General features: G+C 43.8%; 1 protein-coding gene across 1 annotated transcript in view; it reads left to right on the top strand.

Annotated features, from left to right (window-relative positions):
• Window positions 1–18,780, top strand: part of FRAS1 (Fraser extracellular matrix complex subunit 1) — a gene marked incomplete at its 3' end in the record, with an annotated part of 385,808 nt that extends 367,028 nt beyond the window's left edge. The window contains exons 65-74 of the mRNA XM_080924732.1: window positions 1,328–1,488; window positions 4,620–4,834; window positions 7,117–7,267; window positions 8,253–8,360; window positions 9,260–9,419; window positions 10,209–10,325; window positions 13,441–13,607; window positions 14,690–14,895; window positions 17,043–17,189; window positions 18,202–18,780. Coding sequence (XP_080780858.1) covers window positions 1,328–1,488; window positions 4,620–4,834; window positions 7,117–7,267; window positions 8,253–8,360; window positions 9,260–9,419; window positions 10,209–10,325; window positions 13,441–13,607; window positions 14,690–14,895; window positions 17,043–17,189; window positions 18,202–18,780 — 2,011 coding nt within the window. The remainder of the gene's footprint in view (window positions 1–1,327; window positions 1,489–4,619; window positions 4,835–7,116; window positions 7,268–8,252; window positions 8,361–9,259; window positions 9,420–10,208; window positions 10,326–13,440; window positions 13,608–14,689; window positions 14,896–17,042; window positions 17,190–18,201) is intronic.

The raw sequence follows: 18,780 nt of genomic DNA, 5'->3' as shown, positions 1-18,780 counted from the left end.
CATCCCAAAAGAATACAGTTTATTTTTGTTAAGTAATAGAACAGGGCAGCACTGACCCTTTCCTGGCTAAAGAGCCATGCTTTTTACACCCCACGTCTGGATTCCCCTTGGGGGGAGGGGAAATGAGCTTACAGACAAGCGTTAGAAACCCAAGCCCACTCTCAATAGGCTTTGTGAAAATTTAAACTTGTGCAATGAAAACAAATGCAGCCCATAAGTACAGCTCTGCTTGCATCCCAGACTTGAGCCAGTATTTATTAAGTTCATATTTTATTTTGAGTTGTATTCTACATGTACTGCAGGGACAAAAGCAATGAAGGAAATGGTCCTTGTCCTCAGCGTGGGGAGGCAAGATAAGCAGTCTCTAAACATGCAAGAAACAGCAGCCAGTATAAAGAAGTTACAGACAGCCCAGGACAAAGGCTGCCCAGGGCTGAGGGAAGGTCGCTGTGGGATGAGAACGGTCAGAATGGAATGCAGGGTGTTGGGGGCACTTAAGAGGACAGAGGCAAGAGATGACTATTTTAAGATCAAGAAACTGACCTGAAATTTTAAGAATACAATTTTAAGAATTGTTTTTCATTGTTCTCTTACTAAAATAAATGCTTAAAAGCGTATAAAAAAACAGACTGGGGAGATGACTCGGCGACTGACACACTCAGCACACAGTGTGAGGACTCGGAGTTCAGATCCTTAGAACCCACATTTAAAAACTGAGCTGCTGTTGAAGCCACTTGTCACCCCAGCACTCAGGAGTACAAGACTGGCTCACCACGGCAACCTGGCTAGCTAAGACTGCTAGAACCAGTGAGCTTCCAGGCTCAGCAAGAGACCCTGCCTTGAAGTGGAGAGAGTTTCAGGACGACACCTGACATCAGCTTCCAGCTTCCTCAAGGGCACGTGAAGGCACATGTGCACCCACACACATACAAACATGCATACATACAACATACATCACACATGCGCACACACACACAAGCATCTAACTATGTCAGCCCTCGATATACATGGAGAAAGAATGGGGACAGCTGCTGCACTGTCACTAAACCTTAGCTCCTAATGAGACTAGGCTGCCACTCAAGCAAATGGGGTTGGGGGGACCTGTACTTCCTGACTACCATGAGTCTTGAGGGTCCATTAAGAGTGAAAGTGACCTTCCATGTGTGTCTACACCCTCGTGTTCAGATATAAATTCTGCGTGGAAAACCTCAAGGGAGGAAAAGAATCGCTAAAGTTCCCCGGCAAAGACAAACCAGTAACAAGCACCGAGTGTGCTCAGATGTCACTCCTGCCGGTCCCTGAGCTGAACTGCCTTCCTTTCCCCTAGAATCCACATCTCCGTGCAGATCCCTCACCAGGATGGGATGCTACCCCTAATCTCCACCATGCCCCTGCACAACCTGCACTTCCTGTTGTCGGAGTCCATCTACAGACATCAGCATGTCTGCTCCAACCTCGTCACGGCCCGGGACCTCCGAGGCCTCTCAGGTGAGTCTGTCCACCTTTGCGTAGCCACCTTGGAGGTGGCTTGGCGGGGAGGATTAGACTTTTCGTGGTGTCTAGTCCTCAGCGCCATATAAAGTTTTCCTTCTTCGAGAGCGTCCACACACAGAGAGCATAGATGAAGCCAACAGGAAGATGAGGGGCTTTGGAATACAATGAACTGAGACTGGGAGTCTGTCCTGAGCCATTAGCTGTAGACCAGTGGTTCTCAGCCACCCTAATGCTGTGACCCTTTAATACAGTTTCTCATGCTGTGGTGACCCCAACCATGAAATTACTTCATCGCTACTTCATAACTGTGACTTTGTTGTGAGTTGTAACGCAGACATCTGATATTCCTGGTGGTCTTAGGTGACCCCTATAAAAGGGTCACTTGACCCCCAGGTTGAGAACCACTGCTACAGATCATAACTAAGTAGCTTGACTTCCCTCAGCCACTGTGCTCTTATCTGTGATGTGAAAAAACTGTTTCTACAAGACAGATGGGGAGTAGTCAACATGAGGTTACGTCCAAAACGCCTCCAAGGTAAATGGCAGTTACTTCCCCACCCGTGAAAACCATTCTTAATTTCGGGACTGCTCCCGTGATAACAACAGCTTTAGAAAGTACAGATCTCAGACGCTGAAGGATTATTGATGCTCTAGAACCAGGGACTGTGATAAAGGTTAGATGACGTGGTTTTCTTTAGAGATCAACACCTACTTCAAGGTAAGGGGGAGAAGCAGGAAGGGGCAGAGTAAAATGCCCAAGAGCACTGCAGCCTAGCAAAGAGACCTGCTGAAGAGACACGGCCCCTCCCTCCCCCTCCCATCTCCTCCCCCTCCCCCTCTCACTGGATGGGCCTGTCTCAGCAAGAGCTTGACCTGGGCTGGGCATCAGCAGCAGATGAGGATGTGAAGCCAACGCTAAAGCCTGTGCATCTGTGTTCACCACCGCAGACATTTCACTCCACAAAAAGTCCTGCCTGCCCATTTACCTCAGCTGAGCAAGTGCACATGCGATGCCTGCCGTCCCCCCGCCCCTCCCCCACCACTTTTCTGCTGATGAATCAATCATTCAGCAGTGGTTTTGAAGACAGAAATGCATTTTTCTGCTCTTTCATATTCATTAAGTCTCAATGTTGGTAGTGGTGGTGTTTGTAAAGTAGAATTGAGCGCAAATTATTCTTAACCCATTGAACTACACAAGAAAGTTTAATTGGAACCCATGTGTAGGCAATAAAAAGAAATGGTAGGGTTAAAAACTGAAAATCTCTATCTCTCCTTGCTTAAAAATGTTTAAATTCATCACAGGTCAAGCGAGGTCCCACTCTTGGTGGGACTGAGGGTAAGTTGCTGTCTGAGATGTTCTTAAAGGGGCAGTGCCCCATTTAACCCCAGGCAGCAGATAACTCAGCACTGTCTTTCCCTGCCTCTCTGTCTCTTTTAAACATGATGGCTCCGTTTAGGACTATAAAAATTATATTCAGGAGCCAGCAAGATGCTCAGAGGGTTTTGGTGCTTGCCTCAGAGCCATGACGACCTTCGTTTAGTGTCCAGGCCCATGTGGTAGGAGAGAACTGACCTCCATGCCGTGGTCTTACACACACACACACACACACACACACACACACACACAAAGATGTGAAAATTTCTATTATATCTTAAATACCCTAAAACTGTACCAGCATTCAGCTGTCTTCTGTCATTCAGAACAAGTCACAGCATTTGAATTAGTGATTCTGACTCAGCAGGTGAAGGTTAGTCAGACGTCATTAGCAAACTATCTACTAATTAGGATGTCCCTCCCCCCCCTCAAGGGTTCAGAAACCACTGGAGGGAGGAAGACAAGGAAGCTGGATGTTGGTTTGATGGCTTTCCATAAAACCTGTTTCAAATTGGCCTTAAAAGATACTTTTCATATTTGAGTGGTCTATAGAGCGCAGTAGTTTCATCACTGGTGAGCCACAGGATGCCTAGAAACACTTGCAAACCTGCTTTATTCATCCATAATGCTGTGCTGTCTGTTCACCCTTTCTCCTGGGTGCCTGGGTTTCTTAAAGGGGCAGTGCCCCATTTAACCCAGGCAATAGACAGCTCAGCCTTGTCTCTCCCTGCCTCTCTGTCTCTTTTCACTCTCTCTGTCACTCTCTCCTCTGGGTGTATGTGAGTGTGTGGGAAGGGGGTATCATGTGCACATGCTCATCTACATACGTGTGTTTGTACATATGTGTAGGCCAAAGTTCAATTACAGATGTTGTCCTCTGTCATTCTCCACTTCACTTTTTGAGATAGAATCGGCTCATTAAGCCTGGAGCTTTTCTGGCTGGCCAGTGAGTTTCAAGAATTCACGTGTCTCTGTGCCTCAGCACTGGGGCCATGCATACAAGCCTCCATATCTAGCTCGTCTCCCATGGGTGCTGGGGACCCCTAATCAGGCCCTTGCTGCAGTAGTTGATTAATGTGCTCTAAATGCCCAAGCAGCAGTGTGTCTACCTCCATACCCACAGTTCCCAAAGGAAAGACACACACTTTCTACTTTAAATGACTGGGCCACTCCCAAACTTCAGCAATGCTAATGCCTCCCCTCTGATACTCCTGAGTTATATTCCATCTTTGCTACCCCAGACCCCTTTCCCGGCTCTTACATGAGGTATGCTCTTTCTTCTGCAGCTCTCAAGCTTGGATCTTATTCTTTTCCTGGCATGGGGATTCTCCTTCCTCCATTGGTCCTCTTGCCCTAGAATCCTAAAGTCCCACCTCTGTTTCCCTGCTCAGCCATTGGCCGCTGGCAACTTTATTTACCAATCAGAACCAACTGGGGGCGGGGCCCTCAGCCTTTTACATAAGGATTCTCTGTGCAGTTTTGGGAACCCAAATAACATAATACAACCGTTAGACCAAATCAATAATAGACCCTCATGCATATTCTGAGTAACACTTTACCTGAGCCATGATCTCAGCTCCTAATAGGCAGCTCAGCTCTTTAAAAGTTCTCCTATTGACCTTACTGTACGCTGGAAGTCCAAGGTAGATCTAGCCAGGATCTCAGATGGAAGCCCAGTGACATCCCCTTTACCCAGCTCCCGGCATACTCAGACCAAGTCACTGTTCCTTGTTTCCTCCCTCTCCTGCAGAGGCGGGGTTCCTGGATGATGCCGGTTTCCATAGTACCGCTCTGGGCCCTGGCTATGACCGCCCCTTCCAGTTTGACCCAAGTGTACGGGAGCCCAAAACCATCCAGCTATACAGACACCTGAACCTGAAGAGCTGCGTGTGGACCTTTGACGCATACTATGACATGACAGAGCTTATCGACGTGTGTGGGGGCTCCGTGACTGCTGACTTCCAGGTGGGTTCTCTGGGATGTTGTGCTTCGGTGCCATGGCAACTCTGTTCTGGAAGTCCCTCCGTCAGCTAAATGCCTGATTGTTGTATTTAGCCAAGTAAGGGGATGTTCTTTTTAAGTCCTTTATCAAGGGTCTTGGCTGTACTGTGGTTTAACGAGCCCCGAGGTCTTCTAAATCAAGTTAATGTATAAAAATTATTGTAGCAAGTCATCTGTACAAAAATCTAGTATCAGCTTCTTTAGGTGGATGTGAGATTCTTTTCTCTGTGTATACTTTGGAAAATGGAGATTTACATTTACTAGTGGGTTTTTTTTTTTTTTTTTTTTTAATGAATATAATCTCTTCCCCACTTGGAATGAATCAGAACAGCAGGTGGTACACCTCTCGAAAGACAACTCTGGTTTCCAAAACACCACTGAGAAGAGTCTATCATTTCAAACATTCTCATCCTGTGTTTATTCCAAATGCAAAACCCCTGCGTGTGTGTGTGTGTGTGCGCGTGCGCGCGCGTGCGAGAGACAGAGAGAGAGAGAGAGAGAGAGAGACAGAGAGAGAGAGAGAGAGAGAGAGAGAGAGAGAGAGAGAGAGAGAGAATGTTTATGGATTAAACATTCCTGTTGACAGAAGTGTCTCTAGGAAGACTCTGCACCCTCAGAAGAGCAGTTCTGTAAGAGCACCAGAGAGACTAGGCTGTCTCATGGGAAAATCAATTCTCAAGCTTCATTCCACATTTCAGCCTGTATCTCAGTGAGAGCCAAAACTTGTTAGCTGTTTGGTTTTCATTTCAAAACAAGTTTAGCCTCACTAAATGGGAGAATCTGTTGAGGGGTTGTAATCAGTTGGGGAGTCTCTTTAATTCAAACATGTGTCTCAGTTCCTCTGGTTTTGTGTGCAGCACTGCCCCCTAGTGGAGAAAGCTTCAAGGCAGCCGGAGCTTTCTGTTTCTGCAGATTCGGGGCCTATAGTCAACTGACCTCATAAACCTGACTGATCCTCCCCTAGAAAAATTAATGTTTTCTGTTCTCCATGATTTTCCTTCAGTTACAGATCTGGATATTTCTGTTCATAATAGTCTTATAAAAGTCCCACAGACAAGGTTTGCTTCTGCTTAAATTTTAAAATTTAAGGCAGATAATATAAATACCCAAGAATTTAACATTTTTAATGTTAATTTAAATAATGTTTATTTTTTATAATTTTAAATAATGTTCTTTAAAAATAACTGAAATTGCTGATACATAATTGAAAGAAACAATCAGAGAAACTAGAAGTAGTTTCTCATTCAGCATTTCTCATGAAGTACCAATAGACATTAATGAGGTAATCTCCCTGGATTCATATATAACTGTGACACAGCAAGAGTGCATGAGATATAACATTAGCAAATAACTCATCCGGGCTGAAGGAAACTAATGAGAAGCAAAAAAGGGAAAAGATACATCCTTCAATATCCCATAAAAATTGCCCAATAACAAAATAAAATTTTTCTAAACTCACTAATTTAGCTTTTTGTTAGAAAAAGAAACATATTTACAGAAAAAAAATATGAATTTTTAATTAATAAATTCCTTCATTAATTTATTCTCACATGAGCACAGTTTGCTGCAGAAGTAGCTACTAGCATACTATTATGTTTTTTCTATCCAATTTTTGTTCGTGGCTTAATAAAAATCTATTTCAGTGCACCAAATGAACAACTGTAAGAAGAATCCCCTTAGGAAATAGTATTCCCTTTGATGTGTGATCTGTCCTCTTTTAAAACATTTCTCTAAAGTACTGTCTACCAGAAAACTGCCTGAGCTGCATCTACCTAGACGTGATGTCAAAGCCCCGGGCCTTTGCTCGTGGAGCAGGCTGCTCACCAGGACCCACCCTGAGTCAAGCTTGTGTGCATTTCAGAGGACCAAACTCTGATGCTTTTCCCATCGCCACTGATCACATTTCCTAGCAAACTCTCCAAAAAGCCAGGATGCGCTGACAGGTCACAAGCCAGCAAGCCAATCCCCCGGCCTGTGAGACTTTACACTTCCAGGGAGTGTCTCTAGAAGCTGAAGACTGGAAACAAAGGTGGTCCTTGCTTTTTAAAGTCACTTCCTCAGAAAAGCCTTTGGAGAACACCTCTTCTGAAGAGGTGTCCTGGCCACCTTGTACCCTCTTTATGTTTCAAAGACAAGCAGCAAGTGTAGGTTAGGAATTACTAAATGAGCCAGTGACCAAGGGAGTAGATAAGAACTGAACCCAGGAAAGAAATCAGCCTGTCTCTTGCACACTGTTTTGTTGGCAGGTGAGAGATTCTGCTCAGTCATTCTTGACGGTGCATGTGCCTCTCTACGTGTCCTACATCTATGTGACAGCCCCCAGGGGCTGGGCCTCCTTAGAGCACCACACTGAAATGGAATTCTCTTTCTTCTATGACACAGTTCTCTGGAGAACAGGTATGCCCTGGGAAATGTCTTAACTGTGTACTACCTCACATTTGATCGCAATAAGCAATGAACTCTAACAGCAACTATATTCCTGTCGTCTTTTAGAAAAATTGGGGGGGGGGGCGCGTTTAACTGGGATCCAGATGGTATCCCAATATGTTACTCTTTGCTTTGTTTTTTTCCATCCCCAATGTCCTGTTTCCCAACAGGACCCCAAGCCCACTTCCCATTAGTTCCATGTGTCCTGTGCTCGCCCTTCCCCTGAGGGAGCGATACCGAATAGCTCTGTGAACACTCTTTAGACAAGCTTCATCTCCAGTAATGGAAAATTACATCCTTTCCCCCTTAAATGGCTTGAGCTCACACTGTTTCTGTTGGTTTCCTATTCCCTGTGGGAAAATAGCTTGACATTCTTCCTCCTGAGCGACCTTTGGCTCAAATCTGTTGTTGTTTGCTTAAATTTTTTTCTCCTCCTCCAGTTACGTTTTATTTTAGGTCATTCCGAATCCCGTGGATAGTGTGCCTATAACTGCCTCCACTCATTGTGTGCCAATTCCACACAGCTGACTTTCTAGAAGGTTCCCTGTCATCTCGATTGGTTTGAGAACTGAATGTATACATCAAGATTTTGGACCCTATTAGGTCCTAAAAGTAAAGGGAAATGCAGCATAGAGGAGCTATAGTGCCTGAAGTTTTAGATCCACTATTTTCTGAAATGGGACATTCTGTGCTTCTGGGGCAAGTGGTACCCACTTAAAGAGCCCCCTATAAAGACAGTAGACCTAGAATAAAACAGAGCCACAAATGGGAGCTACTGTACTGTTTGTATTGGCATTCATGTCTGCAATCCTACTTATGTGAATATATAACTAAGTCACATTCACCTGAACACTTGGATCTCCTTGGAGAGGCCCCTGAGACCATAGGTGGTTACTATCCAGAAGATGCTCTCCATAGCTTGACTTTGACGTTTTCTGTGTGGTTGCTTGTCCAGGGATCCAGACAGACAGTGTGCTCTCTGCAAGACTTCAGATAATAAGAATCTACATTAGAGAGGACGGCCGTCTAGTCATCGAATTCAAGACCCATGCCAAATTCAGAGGTAGTTTCAATGCATTTTTTCCCAAGTCTTTATTAAGAAATAGTTAAAACATCCATTCAGAAAAGGTGAAAGATTAGAACAATGAAAAAGTCAATAGTGTTAACATTTTACTATCTACATATGAACACACACACATACCTTTTGGTCACTGCATTTGTAAACAATAAGCCATCTTTATGTACATTGTCCCAAACACTTCAACAGACATCATCTAAAAACAAAAAATCACAATACCATTTTATATTCAGTGAATGTATCATAGACTAGTAGTCCTAGTATAAATTGCCCTTTTTCTCACAAATGCTTTGCCTACTTGCTTTATTAGGTTTCTTTATATTTACTTTATATCTGTACATATAAAGGAAAGTAGACCCAACCAAACTCCACATGTTACATTTTACATGTATTATCTCACTAGTTTATTTCCATCTAGAATAGTCCATCAGCTTATCCACTGACCAGTAAGAATGATGTCTTCTTAAGTAACCTTTACCTTTGTAGGGACATCAGCACTTTTCCCCTTCCACCAAAGACTTGAATAGATCTAAATATGATTATATCCAACACTGATTTTCTATTTATAAAATACTAAAACCCCAAATTGTGTCTGTTGAGATTCATGTCTGAGAATTTCCAGTGTTCATTGTCTTATATAGATATCCTTAGGATTGTATATGAGCTCAGCGCATTTTCACACATACTTACACATGCATTATATTACCATAATGGCCATTATAAGTAGGGTGGTGGTCTGGCATAAGATGCTACAATGTCTCAACCATTGTAAATTATATTCTAAAGGGTATACATGCCCTTAATTCTTTGCTAGAAAAAGAATCATTAGGTCCTTAAGCAAACACGGTAAATGCACAAATCACGAGTGTTTCCCTCTAAAACAGGACAGTTTGTGATGGAGCACCACACCCTCCCAGATGTGAAGTCTTTCATACTGACTCCAGACCACCTGGGAGGAATTCAGTTTGACCTGCAGCTCTTGTGGAGTGCCCAGACATTTGATTCCCCACACCAACTCTGGCGAGCCACGAGCTCTTACAACAGGTAAATACCATGAGGGAAGCTTCTGGGGCTTGACCTGAAGTTTCAACTCCTTTCAAGAGCTTAAATAGTAAATATTCTTCCAGAAGTTTCTGAATGTTTTCCTGCCCTCCACTTAACCTGCCAGGGCTGGGGCTGCTACCTAGTAGCAAGTCACTAACTGGACAGAGACTTCTGGAGAGTTCTGTGTCTTGCCATAGCACACCAAGTACCACCCCCACCCACCCCCCAGTGACAATTTCTAGTGCTCTTTGAAAAGGAATGAGTCTGAGAAGGGGACTCTAAAATCAAAAGCTAGCCCAATGAAGGTGAGTGCCCCTAGGACACTACTTCCATTCTGCTCAGGAGAGATGCCGTCTCCATCATGGCCTTTGCCTTCTCTTCTGCAACACAGCTTGGCATCCTTACATTTTAACAGGCAGAAGCTCTTGCATTTAACAATGTGTTAACAGGTTGTCAGTGGACAAGAAATCCTGAACCACCACAGACCACAGATTTGATTTTTTTTTTTTTTAAGCACTGGGCCTTCCCCAGCCCCTCAGCTTTCCTCATGAAAAGGACTTGAGTAAATGAAAATAAACAAACAAAAAAACAAAACAAAACAAAACACAACTCACACCTTGGGGATAATCCTTTGAATTTTAGAATAATCGGAGATGAGTTCCTCAAAGTGGCGCTTACAGAGTTGTCAATGCATAAATGCCACCTGGGCCCTGCTTAACGAAGTTGCGCCTGTCTGGGGCTAAGTCATCAGGTCTAACTGTGACTACAGTCTACTCTGCCTGTTTTCAGAAAGGACTACTCAGGGGAGTACAGCATCTACCTGATCCCTTGCACCGTGCAGCCCACACAGCCGTGGGTGGACCCAGGAGAGAAGTCTCTGGCCTGCACGGCACATGCCCCAGAAAGGTAGGTCAATACAGGTGCTCCTCACACTTCCATCTCTTTAAGAATTCTCCTGCTCACTAAAATGTTCTGTAATCCTGAAAGGAGCACCCACCATGTGTCCACAGTCATTCGCCGATGTGTAAAAATGTTGAGTGACCCAATAGGCACAGCCCCAGCTAAACAGGGGAGTATTCTGACTCCTCCTGTCAGTTCTCTGAGTACAATGATCGTTCAGGGTCTATTTAATGTTGTATGTTTTCAGTTGTGAACATCTTATTGGTGGCTTTGCTGTTTTAAATGACTCCTAACTATAGCACCATAGTGTTATCTACCATTTCTAAGCACATAAGGGAGTGTGCCCTATGGAGTATTATGAGATAAGCCCCATTCAGGCATGTGTGAATAATTGTGCTACTACCTGTGAGTCTGATGTTAGTGAATTAACAATGTCTACTAAATAGAAGGGTCTTTAAATGGGCACACAAATAAAATAAGGTTGTGTTGGTCTGTGTTGAAATGTTGTGGACAGATGTTCATAGAAACTTCTGTATCTCCTGGGAAGAGAGGGTCCAACACCCACCAACTCAATTTTATAGACATGCACTATGGAAATATATATATCTATATATATATCTCTATATATATATCTATATCTATCTATCTATCTATCTATCTATCTATATATATATATATATATATATATAGAGAGAGAGAGAGAGAGAGAGAGAAAGGGAGGGAGGGAGGGAGGGATGCAGAGATGGCTAACAGTTAAGAGCACTGGCTGCTCTTCCAGGGGACCCAGGTTCTATTCCCAGCACTATCATGGCAGCTCATAGCTATGGTAATTCCAGTTACAGGGAGCCTACCACCCTTTTTTGGACTTCCTGTGTACCAGGCACATTTGGGGTGCACAGACATACATGCAGTCTGAGCAAATGACCTAGAAAACACTGAGAGAAGACATCAAAGCCAGAGGTGGCATTAAGAGAGAACTACTTGAAGCGTTACTTTCACATTGAAAGATTGGGAATTGGCTGTTAGAGTTGATAACGCCAGACTCCTTAGTATACAGACTGATGAGCTGCAGGGTCTTCTAACCGGGACGGGGGTGAATTCAAGAGAGGAAAGCGAGCAGGAAGAATAGGGATAAAGAGCCTTTCTAAAAAGGATGTCAGAGAAGAGGCACGCTGACTGATAACAGATCAAAGGCCATACTTTCTCAGAGCATTTATTGGGTTATGCTTTAGGTTAGAAAACAGTTCCAAATGTCTGCATGCTGCAGTGCCAAGGAGAACTTGGGATGAAGCCAGGCCCTCGTAGCAGTAAAGGGACAGTCACAGGACTTGAGGGAAGGGCTAGCATTAGCTTGGAGCCATGACAGTTCATCTGCTAAACAAGGAAGGCAGGCAGAGCCTGTGGATCCCAAAGAAGTAGGAGCTGGTGAACTGGGAGATGAAGCCTGAGGAGTGGGCGTCTGACTGAATGGGCCGAGGTCAGAGAGGAACCCGGAGGTCTGAGGGAGCGGACGAAGAGAGCAGAGGGCCATAAGCACACAGAGCACAGCCGGGCAAGCAGGCTGGGCCGTCCTTAAATGGCTGCACTGTGGATGAGAAGCAAACCACAGATGCAGATGTACACATTTAATCCACATTGACATGTGTGCACGCTTGTGAAATATCACTGCAATCAAGACAACAAACAGTTCCTCTGAAAGGCTCCTCGAAACCCCTGCCTCTCCCCTTCTCCGGGCGTCCCTCATTTGCTGTCACCAGGAGACTGAATTCTCTAGAACCTTACCTAAGTGTTGTCAGACAACCTCAGCGATTTGTCTCCAGCTCATCTCGCTTGGCGTGCTTGTTTGATTTTCTGTGGTACTGTATAGGGACATGATAAGAAATTTTACTCTTCACTAAAAGAAGCTTAGTTATGAAATTCTTCAGCTATTCCAGGGAATATATACATAACCAGTGTATATTTAGCCCCAATCTTAAACAGAATATTCCCAAGGCTTTGTTTTGTTTTTTAATTTATTATTTACTTTACTGAGAGGGGTGTTCTTCTACTTTGTTTTTGAGCAAGAGTCTTGCTGGGTGGCCCAAGCAGGGCTTGACCTTCCTATGTAGCCCAGGCTAGACATGAGTCCAGTCTTCATGCTTCAGGCCTGGGTTAAAGGCACGCACCATTAAGCCACCCGGCTGGCCCTGTCCAGTCACTGACAGTACGCGCTCTATATAAGCTCTCCTTTCTTCCTCCCCAAGTCACCCTCTAATATGATATTTTTCTTAAGATTCCCTGGTTTGTTTTAATTGTGCTTCATGTTGCTTTCTAATGGCTTTCTAATGTTTTCAGTTTTTTCCTGTTTTTTAATTGTTATTTGTGTGTCTATATGTATATATGTGTATTGTGTATATATGCACACATTTTTTTATGTACCTGTGCATGTGGACTTATGTGCACACTAGAGTAGTCAATAATGGGTCCTTTCTTCTATCAATCCTCTATCTTTTCTTTAATTCATCATTTTTCATACACTATATTTTTATACAACAAAGAGTTGGAAAGCAACTGACATCAACCTCTGGCCTCTACATGTGGATACACAGACATATGCTTCCCATTACATACATGCATATACCCTAAACATGTCTCACATACACACACACACACACACATACACACACACACACATACACACACACACACACACACACACACACACACAGACTCACAGACACACACTTTTGAGGGGAAAAAAAACCCCACAACCAGTACCAAAGAATTCTAAAGACCAAATTATCCTGAGAAGCCTAGGCTAGGACTAGAGATGTGACTCAGTTGGCAGAATGTTGTGTGGTCTCAGTACTGAGGAAACGGGGACTGGCAGGGGACTGTCATCCTAGCACCTGAAAAGAAAGAGGAAGGAAATATCAAAACTGCCCTCAACCACGTGAGGCCCTGTCTCAAAAAATAAAAATGAAGAAAGGAGCAGATTATCCTCATGAAGACATTCGGTCAATGGTCAGTACCCACAGCAAAGCTTTGTGCACTGTCGAGAAGGCCAGGCAAAGAGGACAACTCAAATGCCCATGGGGAGTTGACCCTGCCCTCAGGAAGCTCTCATTCCTCCTCCTTTTAGGTTCCTGATACCCATTGCGTTCCAGCAGACCAACCGCCCTGTGCCGGTTGTGTATTCGCTCAATACTGAGTTTCAGCTCTGCAATAACGAGAAGGTATTCTTGATGGATCCCAACACGTCTGACATGTCACTGGCAGAAATGGATTACAAAGGAGCCTTTTCCAAAGGTGAGTGCTTAACTCCCGGCTGCAGCAAGTGGCTCGGCCCAGATGGGCGACTGTTCTGCAGATCTTTACCCGTATCTCAGTCAGGGAACATCTCCCAGGCTTCCAGTCCAGGGCAAGCAAGGTGGAAGCAAGGAAAAGTCCCACATTCTTTCTTCAATTTACAAGCGACATCCCGGCTCCCAGTGCAGCCCCATGGAAAGCAGCAGCGTGGGTGGTTAGAGAATTGGCAATCCTAATCCGGTGTCTAACTTGGGTATATGATTCCCTGGCAGAAGCTTTTTAAGGGAACAATAACAGGCCTATCTTTTGGGCTCTTGGAAGAATTAAATAAGTTGAATAAAAATTAAATAAAAAAATTATAAAGAACCTGAAACCACATGAGATACCTTAAAAGAAAGTTCACACCAACCCAGTGCTTAGTCCATTTCATGGGTTTGGCTTTGCCTAGACTATTCTGTCTTGTCTCCTTCCCCAAAATGTTCCAACCAATGCTTGCTCGTTACAGGAGACAGGCCAAAAATCAGCTCTCCTCAAACCCCCTCCAAAAGCAGACCTCATGCTAGCCCTGTACCCCTTCAATAGCGAGCTCTGTCCTTGTACCTGCCATCAGAGTGAGTTGCCAAGGCAAAGTATCCCCAGTCTCAACCTCACCTTTTCCACTTACAACTGTGGCGACTCATAACAATTCACTTAGCCACCTGGTGCCTCTGTTTCCACAGCTAGAAGACCGCAAGCACCCCATGCATTTTACTGCGCGAGAAAAGCTTACTGTAGTAGGTAGCAATTGCTGAATTTGATAAATGTTATCAATAAATGTTATTAATCTCCTCATTTGCATCTCACTCACCTCTGTATCCCTCGTGCAGAGCTGAGTGGTTGCCAGATCATAAATGCTTCAGTAATGTTAATGAATTAGAGGAACAATAAATGGTAAATGTATTTCAGGGACACATGGAGTCAGAGCTCTTCACAGAAAAGGCACTCTGGGCCCTGAGGAAGTGTGTTAAGTCTTTTCTGCCTTTGACATGTCTTTCTCTTTAACCTCCACACCCATCCTAGTTGATGCCTCTCCATCTTTCCAGGTCAGATCCTTTACGGCCGAGTCCTTTGGAATCCAGAACAAAACCTTCATTCTGCTTACAAACTGCAGCTGGAGAAAGTCTATCTGTGTACCGGCAAGGATGGCTACGTGCCTTTCTTTGACCCTACAGGGACAATCTACAATGAAGGGCCACAATACGGGTGCATTCAGCCAAATAAGCACCTGAAACACAGATTCCTAGTGCTGGTACTCTCTCCATACATTTCTACCGAGGAACAGCCAGTGAGACGGTCTTGGCTGGGACTCCTGAGACAGACAGTTTCTTTTTCCTCTGTATTTTAATTGTTCTTTCTCTCTGCTCAGTCAACATTTCTGGTGTGCTGGTTATAGTAGGTGGCAAGATAAGCTGTTGCTGTTATGCTAGAAAGAGGAACCTCTAAGCCAGGGTTCCTTCAAGTTGGTTCAGGCCCCAAGTCGCACTTAAACTCCTTCCAAGAGTCTACACAGTTAACATTGCTCTCCTGATACCCAGTGTCGCAGGCTTTTCATCTGCATATCCCCGCTGGAAAGTTTAATAATAGAATTCATATTCCATGTTGTCCCTGGGGGCTGATGGCTCAGTGGTTAGGAACCTGTATTACTCTCAGAGAAGACTGTTTGGTTCTCATAATTTACATCAGGAAACTCACAACCCCTGGGGAATCTAATGCTCTCTTCTGGCACAGGTCTTCTCCTTAAGCACTTAAATACATGTGTACATATGTACACCACACATACACACACACACACACACACACACACACACACACAAACTAAATATTGAAGGAGGAGGAGAAGGAGGAAAATATCAAATTTTGAAGAATATCCAGGCAAGGGAGAGAATACAGCTCAGTTACTAAAGTGCTTGCCATTCAAACCTGAGTTTAAACCTCAATAGTGAGAGTGGGTACCTATAGTGCCCGCACAGGGGAGACAGAGGCAAGAGGATTTCTATAGCTCACCGGCCAGTCAGGGAGCTCCAATTTCAGTGAGAACCCATCTCAAAAATAAGGTGAACAGCTGTTTGAGGAACACACCCAATATCAATGTTAGGAATCCACACACAAGCACACACCCCCACATGCTCGTACAACACACAACTCTATCACCTATCTCTCTGTATCACACAAATAGCACAAAACAACTGACCGAATACAAAAACAGTTAGGAGAATCTAAAAAAAAATAATGTCTCTTTGGGGAAAGAGATGAATGTGGATATATTTCACTAAAAATTATCTAATTTAGGTCAGCATATAATGGACTTTTCACTGTAACTTTAAAATGAGTTAATTCGGGAATATTTTATTGAATTGTTCATTCAGGTTTAACTTTTTTTAGCATAAAAATATATGAATATACTTTTGTCAGTACTTGATGGTTTTTTAAGGTTTGATAGTATGCATTGAAATCTTACTATTTACAATGTTCATAAAGTGTATGTAAAACAAAACGTAACATGGAAATAGTCAAAGTTTTCTTGGTGTGTAAAGATGAAACATAATGATTTTTAACTACCAAAAATTGCCACAAGGCTATCTTCTTAGCTATTGAGTTATTAATGATTTAAGGTCTAGATGTACCCCACTCTGAGAGGGTGCTATACACTTCTTATTTTGTTGTTTTGTTTTTTGTTTTTTGTTTTTGTTTTTGTTTTTTTGTTTTCTAAAAAGAACTGAGGCTTCCACTTTTTGCCCTTTCTTTTTTTTTTTTTTCTTTTTTTTTTGAACTTCATATGGTCTATGAGTTGTTTCTGGGGTATTTAGAGCTTTCTGGGGCTAGTATCCAATTATCAGTGAATGCATATTACGTCTGTTCTTTTGTGACTGGGTTACCTCACTCTAGATGATATTCTCTAGATACATCAATTTTCCTAGGAATTTCATGAAGTCATTGTTTCTAATAGCTGAGCAGTAGTAACTATTGATAGAAGAAAATCACATAAATAGATGTTCTTTGAGATCTTTGGACTTTAACTGTGAAAGGGTCCTAAGGCTAAGTAAATTAGGAACCAATGGTTGGGTGCCTACGTCCAGCCTATGAACAAGCAAAATGAATTAATTCATCTATAAGACTCTGTCAAAGGCTTTGTGGATGACTAAATCAAAATATTACACACATATGCACACACACACACACACACACACACACACACGTAAGCTGTGGTCTGTGAGAAACAGATTAGACAGAACCTTCCAGAATCTTCCTTAGTGGTATCCAGAGGCAGCAGTGACTTGGAGAGAAACCTTGCACAGCACACAGTCCCCTAACCCAACCCACAGAAGGAGGGAGAACATCTGTTTCCTCCCAATATTGCCTTTCAAATGCCTTGTCCTTTACTCTTTTTATTCCTAGGACCGCAGCCAGCCAGAGGTCACTGACAAGTACTTCCACGATGTGCCTTTTGAGGCACACTTCGCTTCCGAGTTGCCGGATTTCCAGGTGGTCAGCAGCATGCCGGGTGTGGATGGATTTACCCTCAAAGTAGATGCCCTCTATAAGGTGACGCAGTTTCTTCTGATAACCTCCTCGAAGTGAGACCTTTCTTTGCATTGTAATCAAATCTACCATTCACTCTCAAGTGTTCCCTCTCCCCAGCAGAACAAAGCAAGGACAAAATTCTTGGATTTGCATCTGAAAATCTGTCATTGTCCATCAGTACATGGCCTGCTCTGGTTTCTTTTTCCTGTGTTCTTTTAAATCAATACCTTTGGGTCTGTCTGCTGAACCAGCTGATTTCACAGGCATTTGGAACGCACTGAATAAAGGACTAAGTACAATGCCCGAGTTAGAGACACAAATGATCAGCGTCAGATAGGGGTGGGAAATCCCCTAATTTCTACCAACAAACATGAACGGCAAGGTCAAATTTTGCATTCTTCTTTCTGTCTCCAAGTAGCTATCCATGACCTTGAGTTTCAGGACTATCACTGCTCTTCTGAAGTTATTTCAAAACCATGAAGCATTCCCAGATGGCCAGATGAGTAGGCAGTTAGATGATCTATGGTCCCCCTCTTGGGGGTGATCCAGGAAGTGCTCAAGTTCAGCAAATTCTTTTTAGGAATCTATATATTATGCTTAGAAGTGTTTCGTGGAAATTTGTTGAATGACTCCATTTTAACTGAAGTTCGTAAGTAAGTTGTAAGTTAGCATAAGGAGTAGTTAAAGGGAACAGAGCTATGTATCCAACAGTATCCCACTGCTACTAATTAAGACCAATAACTCATTAACATTTATTTAGCTAAAGAGATCATGAGATAAATTAGTAGGCTATTCCACATGAGTAAGGAACTAGAAAAGGTTGTGTATACCCCAGGTCACCCTAACCTGGAAATAAAACAGAAGCCCTAACCCTTCATTCAGTTCTCCGTATCTTAGGACCTAGAACATCTGTTGTTAGTACTTTAATTAAGACCATTTCTCTGTCCAGCCCTATCATAGCAACAGTCTTTCCGTTTCCTTTCTTCTGAAATGCTCTCTGGATGACATTCGCCTTGTCCCCATCGTCCTGCAGGTGGAAGCGGGACACCAGTGGTATCTCCAGGTGATCTACATCATCGGCCCTGATAGCATCTCAAGACCTCGGGTCCAGCGCTCTCTCATGGCCTCCCTGAGGCGCCACCAAAGGGACCTAGTGGACCCCAGTGGCTGGTTGTCTCTTGATGACTCCCTCGTCTATGACAACGAAGGGGACCAAGTCAAGAATGGCACTAACATGAAGTCCCTGAACCTGGAGATGCAGGAACCCATTATTGCGGCTTCCCTGTCTCCGACGGGCGCCTCTATCGGCAGCGCCCTGGCTGCTGTCATGCTTCTCCTGCTGCTCTTTCTGGTGGCCTGCTTGGTCACCAGGAAGTGCCAGAAACAAAAGAAGAAACAGCCCCCAGCCTGCGGGCTGGAGGAATACCCCCTGAACACCAAGGTGGATGTAGTCAAGGTGGAGAAGAATGTCAACAGGCAGCATTGTACCGTTCGCAATGTCAACATACTGAGTGACGGTGAGGGGTACCACACCTTCAGAGGTGCCCAAGTGAAAAAACTGAATCTGGAGGTCAGAGTCCACAACAATTTACAAGATGGGACGGAAGTTTAA

This window comes from Micromys minutus, assembly GCF_963924665.1.
Source record: "Micromys minutus genome assembly, chromosome: 11".
NCBI classification, from domain to species: Eukaryota; Metazoa; Chordata; class Mammalia; order Rodentia; family Muridae; genus Micromys; species Micromys minutus.
The sequence above is the reverse complement of the archived record's forward strand: the minus strand, read 5'-3'. Positions and strand labels throughout refer to the sequence as shown.